This window comes from Prunus persica, chromosome G8 (assembly GCF_000346465.2).
Source record: "Prunus persica cultivar Lovell chromosome G8, Prunus_persica_NCBIv2, whole genome shotgun sequence".
Taxonomy (NCBI): Eukaryota; Viridiplantae; Streptophyta; class Magnoliopsida; order Rosales; family Rosaceae; genus Prunus; species Prunus persica.
Genome location: NC_034016.1, coordinates 20760061 through 20768010, shown reverse-complemented (window position 1 = coordinate 20768010; position 7950 = coordinate 20760061). Strand labels below are relative to the sequence as shown.

The window sequence follows — 7950 nt, the reverse complement described above, 5'->3', positions numbered from 1 at the left end:
TAATCGATTATAAGACTTTATGGTGTGTTTACTAATCATAAATTGAAATTCTCATCAGGAATTGAATTCCACTTATGGAGGATTCTTGCGTTTACTTCACTTCAATGAATTGAAAAGTAAGTGGGGTCTACACAAAATTAGGAATTGAATTCTTGATTTGAGAGGAATTCAATTCTTGGGTGGGAGTTGGTATTCTAATTCATGGAGAATTAACTCATTATGAATTCATTTTTTTTACCCATTATATCCTTACACAATTTTCAAATATGTCATCTACTTTTAACCCAACAATGAGGACATTTTAGTAATTAATATCATTTCTACCATAATTTCATATGGTTTAGTAAACAATTTCAATAGGAATTTGAAATCTAACTCTCCTCAATTTATATGGTTTAGTAAACAACTTCATTAGGAATTCGGAATCTAATTCTCCTCAATTCAATTCCTTATAATACAAAGATTAATAAACATGCTATTAATGTAAAATTTATTACCGAATGGAGAATAACAAAGCAAAATATGAGTGGTTTCCATTTGTTCACTCTCGTTGAATTTATGGAGAGAGAGTTCATCGTTCTAAAACGCGCATGGTGCTGGCACAGCCTTTACGCTCCTTATGTGCTTACAGTATTGTCCCGCGCAGCGCTTGCGTTTTCCATGCACGTCCTCTGTGATGGCTGCTTCAGCCCAACACTGTTACTTCACTTCTTCGGCCGTACAAGTCCACCCCGTCCCTATGTTGAAGAAAGCTCAGGCAACCCGAGCTCTCCAATTCTTCAAAGTTTCTCAAAACCCCATTAAATTACCTTCCTTGAAGGAAGTTTGCGACCAAGGAAGCCTCAAGGAAGCTTTTCAGTCACTGGGCAGTTTGCTCAAACTTCAAAATTCATCACTTAAGCTTTCTCTAGATGGGGCTTATTCTCCTGTCCTTGAGCTCTGTGCGAACAAGAAAGCTCTGTCAGAAGGGCAACAAGTTCATGCCCATATGATAAAATCTTGTGATTTATATGATTCTGTGTTTCTCAGTACTAAGCTTGTATTTATGTACGGGAAATGTTGCTCCCTTTTGAACGCGGAGAAGGTGTTTGGTAGAATGTGCCATAGAACCATTTTTACTTGGAACGCAATGATTGGTGCTTATGCTTCAAATGGGAAACCTTTAAAAGCTCTTGAGCTGTATAGGGACATGCGGGTTTTGGAGGTTCCTCTTGATTCTTGTACTTTCCCTTGTATACTGAAAGCATGTGTTGCGCTTAATAATGTCTGCTCTGGGACAGAAATTCATGGTGTGGCTATCAAATACGGGTATAATAAGGTAACATTTGTTGACAACTCACTAGCTTCTATGTATGCAAGCTGCAATGATCTTGATGGGGCGAGGAAGTTATTTGATGGCATGAAAGAAAAAGAGGATATTGTGTCCTGGAATTCTATTATTTCAGCATATTCAGCGAATGGGCAATCTGTTGAAGCATTGGAACTATTTCGAGAAATGCAAAGGATGTGTCTTACGCCAAACACATATACTTTTGTCGCTGCTCTTCAAGCCTGTGAGGACTCTTTTTCTGATAAACTTGGTATGGAGATCCATGCTGCTGTTATGAAATCGGGTCACTGCTTAGATATTTACGTGGCAAATTCTTTGCTTGCTATGTACCTAAGATGCGGTAAAACGGACGAGGCTGCCATAATCTTTAATGATCTGGATGCCAAGGATATTGTCTCATGGAATACCATGCTCTCTGGTTTTGCCCAAAATGGTCTATATAATGAAACTCTGCAGTTGTTCTATGATATGCAGAGTACTGATGAAAAACCTGACCTGGTTTCATTAATAAATATCCTTGCAGCATCTGGTCGATTAGGATATCTATTGTCTGGAATGGAAGTTCATGCTTATGCGATAAAAAATGGATTCGATTCTGATTTGCAGCTCGGGAACACACTGATAGATATGTATGCTAGGTGTGGTTGTGTGAACTTCATGGGCCATGCTTTTGAAAAGATGCCAAACATAGACTTCATTTCTTGGACAACTATTATTGCTGGCTACGCTCAGAACAATTGTCACACGAGGGCCTTAGAATTGTGCCGGAAGGTGCAGGCGGTAGGGCTGGATGTTGATGCAATGATGGTGGAAAGTATTTTACTGGCTTGTGGTGCATTGAAATGTGTTTCTTTGGTAAAAGAAATACATGGTTACACTATGAGGAGAGGTTTATTCGATCTTGTCTTACAAAATGCAGTTGTCAACGTATATGGAGAGTGTGGATACATAGAATATGCAAACCGGATGTTCGAATTGATTGAATCCAAAGATGTTGTGTCTTGGACGAGCATGATATCTTGCAATGTTCATAGTGGGCTTGCAAATGAGGCCCTTGAGCTCTGTCACCTCATGAAAGAAACAAACGTTGAACCTGATTCTATAGCACTTGTTAGCATACTATCAGCTGTTGCTGGCTTATCTGCTTTGAAGAAAGGGAAAGAAATTCATGGTTTTCTTCTTAGGAAGGGCTTCATCTTAGAAGGATCTCTTGGTAGCTCGCTAGTGGATATGTATGCCCGCTCTGGAACTTTGGAGAATGCATACAAGGTATATAACTGTATTAGAAATAAAAGTCTAATTTTATGGACCACCATGATTAATGCGTATGGAATGCATGGTAATGGCAAGGCAGCTATTGATTTATTCAAGAAGATGGAAGGTGAAAGAATTGTTCCTGATCATATTACATTTCTGGCTCTTCTATATGGCTGCAGTCATTCGGGCTTGATTGATGAGGGTAAAAGAATATATGAAATCATGAGATCTGAATATCAATTATTGCCATGGGCAGAACATTCTGCCTGCATGGTTGATCTTCTTAGTCGTGCTAATCGCTTGGAAGAGGCATACCATTTTGTGAACGGCATGCAGAGTGAACCTACTGCTGAAGTATGGTGTGCTCTCCTTGGTGCTTGCCGGGTTCATTCTAACAAAGAATTAGGAGAAATTGCAGCAAAGAAGATCTTAGAGTTGGGCACGGAGAATCCAGGAAATTATGTGCTTGTATCAAATATGTTTGCTGCTAGCAGAAGATGGAAAGATGTAGAAGAAGTGAGGATGAGAATGAAGGGAATTGGGTTGAAGAAAAATCCGGGATGTAGTTGGATTGAGATTGGAAACAAGGTTCATATATTCACAGCAAGGGACAAATCTCATCCTCAGTCCAATGAGATTTACCAAAAATTAGCTCAAATGACTGAGAAGTTGGAGAGAGAAGTAGACTATGTGGCTCAAACCAAATATGTTTTGCACAATGTGGAGGAAGAAGAGAAAGTTCAGATGCTTTATGGACATAGTGAAAGGCTGGCCATTGCATATGGTCTGCTTAAACCTCCTGAGGGAACCCCTATCCGAATCACAAAGAACCTTCGGGTTTGTGGCGATTGCCATCATTTCATTAAACTAGTTTCAAAAGTTTTTAGGCAAGTGCTTGTTGTGAGGGATGCCAATAGATTTCATCATTTTGAGGATGGGATTTGTTCTTGTGGCGATTTCTGGTGACGGTTAAACATTGTATTGAAATTGAACTGTCTTGGAAAGTATGGACGTCTTTGAATTACTACTGCTGTGGTGATCATTGAAATAGTGATCAGCAGGAGCTTTGGTTTCACCTGAGAGTTCTCTGCTTTCCGTCTGCGCAGAGAGAATGAGCAACGTAGAATGGTTGAAAGATGAAACTTTAAGTTCAACTTGCATTAAGAACTTCTCCAAAACCATATTTGAGTCCAACCTTGCATCCCAAGAAAGAGCTGTTGGAGTTGGTTATGTTGCTTTTAAGCAGCCATCGAAGGAGAGATTACAATGGGACAACATAGTGAGATTCAATGTAAATTCAGAAACCTTATACTTTCAAATAGTAGGAAAATGCCAGAGTTCATGAAACTGTACAGGTAGGTTCTCATATTCATCAAAATCAACCATATTTCTAGTTGATTTATTAGAGGGTGGGGACGCGCGGGCGCGGCAGCAATGTCACTATTTGTAATGTTTGATTGCTTGTTATGCAGATGGGATAATCTTATGAGAAACAGAAATAATTGTGGATTATTTTCCTCGAAAGTGGCAAATCCATAAACATGTGAAACCAATTGTTGTAGCTAACTATATTGGCTCTGCTGTTGGCTGGCTTAATGAGGGCGGATCTTGTGCCTGCCAAAATAAATGTAATTTTAGCATACCAAGAGAAATAAAAAGGTTACTCTATCTTCTTCTTCTTCCCTCACTAAATATGCAGCAGGCTAACAGGGCAAACAGTGGGGACCACCACCCTACCCTATATGCAGCAGATCCAGACTGGATACTTACAGCCAACCCAACTCATGCATTTACTCCCATTTCAGATGTAAACACCAGGAACTAGGAGAAATTTATGTTCTTTTCGTTTGTTTATTGATTGATCAGTAAAGTTGAAATTATTTTGACCAGAAAGGACTTATTTTTTTTATTTTAAAAAAAAGTAAGTACACCAAATTAATTGGGATCAGACTAGTCAATTCGTATCGAACCCAAATTGTATTTTTCATTTTGGGGGATTGCAAAAAGAAAAAAGAAAAAGGGAGATGGCAAAATTTTGTACTTTTCGAAGCCTGCATATCTACTACAAGCCCTAGCCTTCATAGGTTTTCAGGGCAGCTTTGATCTCCATTTCCATCGAAACACGCACTGATGAATCAGATCAACGGCTTTAATTCACATTATTTTTGTTGTTGTTTGTTGTCTTATTCACATTCACCAGCCTCCTCCACCCAACCCTCGTCAGAAAATAAGACCAATGTCAAATCTTTGGCAGTCACTGCTCACAGCCTCATTATTCAGCGTCGGATCTGTTGACCATGGTGCTATGATCCTCCTCACGTTATTGGATTTCTTTAGTTTTTAATCGGAGGTAACTGGTAAGTGTTTTACCGTTAAAACTATTCAGTTATTGTTAAATTTGTTACTGTAAAACGTACAATTATTATTATTTTTAAAATATCACAAACAAGACCATGATATCAATTTGATTGTGAATTCCTTTTGTTTAGAAGAATTTCAACCTCAAGATTTCTACCATTTACCTTAACATCTCAATTTACAGTTTTTTTCATAGATGTCTAATCAAAATCAATAAAGTTTTTAACGTTTTATATGAGAAAGAAAGAAAAGATGCAGCAGCAGTGACCTGTAATATCAAAACATAACGGAAAATTTAGCATGATCAATTGACAACTGACTACTCAGTGCCATCGAATGGAGAGACATGTGTAAATTATTGCGATGGCCCTGCAAATCCAAAACAAATAAATACAATGAAAAAAAATAGTTGTATTGAAATTTTAAATCCAAATTCTTTTGTCAACCCAATAATTGCAGTGTAACAGTGTCTTTGAATTGTGTTTTGGACTTTTTAGTATAACCCTTCTAGCCCACAGTCTACTTCTGTTTGTTTTTTTTTTGAGAGAGAGAGAGACTCAGGGCTCAGAGTCCTTCTCTGGCCACTGCACTGCCGCCCTATATTTCTTCCACCTGTGACCCTAGAACACTGCCTTAGCTGTTATAAATCACATCTAGCTAGCTAGCTACTGCCTACATAGCTCTGCAATTGTTTGCTTCTTAGCTGTATATCTCTTTCAGTCTTTTTCTCCTTGGCCCTGTCCACATGATAATGCCTCTTTAATTCACTGTTTCACGAGAGGAGGAGGGGGGGTTAGGTTTTTATGAACCTCTTTATGTGTCTCTTTAACATCTGTCTCATTTTCCCCCACTATATATATTAACACATGCCCTCCTCAAGTTTGTGTATAAAACCACTACCATTCTCCTCCTCAACATACATCCATCTCCTTGCCTCAGCTCTATGCTGTTCTTCCTCCCTCCTCTTTGTTTCAATCATGTAGTGAAGGGTTATGTTTTTGTTTATTTTTTCTTTGATTTTTGTTAGCATTTACAAAGATTGGTTTTTTAAATATTGGATTTCTTTGGGGAAGTTCATGCAATATTTCATAAACTTGTACTTTCTCTTTCTTCTCTTCCTCTTCTATGCTCTACCCCTTGCTGTAGATTCATTCTCTTTTTGTTCATTCTCACAATCATGAGAACGGGAGTTGACCTAGTCTCTGTGCAAAGAAGGAAAGTCACAAGGGAAAAAGTGAAGCTGCCAGCATGATCTAGCTTTGGTTACAGATATCATACATATATCTATATAGATAGTTCATTAGTAACCCTAGCTAGGTCATGCTCTGACAGCCTCACTCCTTCCCATTTGGGACCCAAAATACATAGTAGCCAACCACTCTCTAACTTTGAAAGAAGAAAGCAGCATAAAGTAGGCACGAGAAATCACTGTAAGTATAGTATATTCCCCTGCTCTAAGATCCATTTTGTCATTCTTAGCATGCGTTCTAACTTTCTCTTTTTGCGCCCAGCTTTTCTCTTTGCTTTCCCTTTTTTAACTTAATAAACCGCTCATTAACCTAATCCCAAGTAGTGCAAATGACCCTCCTTTAAAGGTATGTTAATATCCCTCAACCAGATCCTAATCAATCTTCTTTATTTATTTATTTATTATAATTCTAAACTGATGCTTGTAATTCAGATCCTAGACTGTTTAGATGATAGATTTGTAATTTGGAACATACAATTTTGAATGGGATGACCATGTATTGTTGTGTGATTGGAAATAGGGAACCGACTGCCTTACAGTAAAAGGAAGAAGAAGGACAACAAGAGAAAATTATGCTGAACAGGGATGTGAAGGCAACCGCAGGGAATTTATTAATGCACAAACATTATAAATATTTGATATACATTCTTTTCTATTTTTTGCACGAACATTGTAAAAATTTGGAGGCGGCTTCGGCCCAATCAATTCGCAATTAATTTATCCTGGTTCGACCGTTTTACCAACTGAACTTGATATTTCTTTTAATACAAACGATAATCTAAATTAAAGAAGATGAGGTTTCTCGAACACACGCATATCTGAAGTTGATGGTATGAGACAGAAAAAAGTGATGAGGGTGGGGTTTGATATATGAGTATCATATATAACCAGAAAGATCCTTATACCAACTACAACATCCAACTAGCTTTAACTGAACCAGTTAATAAATAAAAGTTCCAAGTTGCTCTCTCGACGAAGCCAACAAATATTTATAAATTTTGAGACCAATGAAAAGCTGCTTCCTTGCAATTGAGATATATTTTTTTAAAAGAGAATGCATAGTTAATCATGAGTTCTTGTAAGTTGTATCCGAATCAAGCCAATATGTTGGGAACTTTCTCTTTAGAATATTTGGTTTTTCCACTTTTCGTTACTTTCTCACTTGGATGACTCTGCATGCATCTATTGGTTCCATCTGCCCCTAAACCTACCAAAGGGATCAAAACAAATTCAAAGCAACAGAATGTCAATGTCATACCCAACTTTATCAGATCATATAAATACAAATCGTTTTCCTATTTGCTGGTCTCAGATTGTTCACTTTACACATTGGACTCCCAAACATTACCTAATTCATGGCATTGTCATTTTTCTACCTTGCTTTTAATGTGCAGCTGACACCAATTATGTTCTCAAGGTTCAAGCATTTCCACAAATCACATTCCATTTTCATAAAGTAAGCTCCATTTTCTATTTTAGGGAAAATTTTATTATTTACTTGATCATTCATCGTAAATACGTGTAATCACTCGCAAACTGAGTATTATTTTATACATTTATATCATGTTAATGCTTTTATGTTTATAAGTTTTGAACTAAAATATATTCGAATTTACAACTTATCTCATACTCATACTCATCTTTTATTATTAAACCGTCCGTGTGGGATTAGAATGTCTAATTTCACCCTAATTAACAAAGGTAAGATCACTTAAAATGCATGAAACCAAGTTGGGGAGAGAGAGAGAGAGAGAGA

At 37.5% G+C, this 7950-nt stretch overlaps 1 protein-coding gene across 1 annotated transcript; it reads left to right on the top strand.

Moving 5' to 3' along the window:
- Positions 553-4460, top strand: LOC18768826 (pentatricopeptide repeat-containing protein At3g63370, chloroplastic). Its single transcript, XM_007200082.2, has 2 exons — positions 553-3942; positions 4060-4460. The coding sequence occupies exon 1, from the start codon at positions 620-622 to the stop codon at positions 3551-3553; it is 2934 nt and encodes a 977-aa protein (XP_007200144.2). The 5' UTR covers positions 553-619; the 3' UTR covers positions 3554-3942; positions 4060-4460.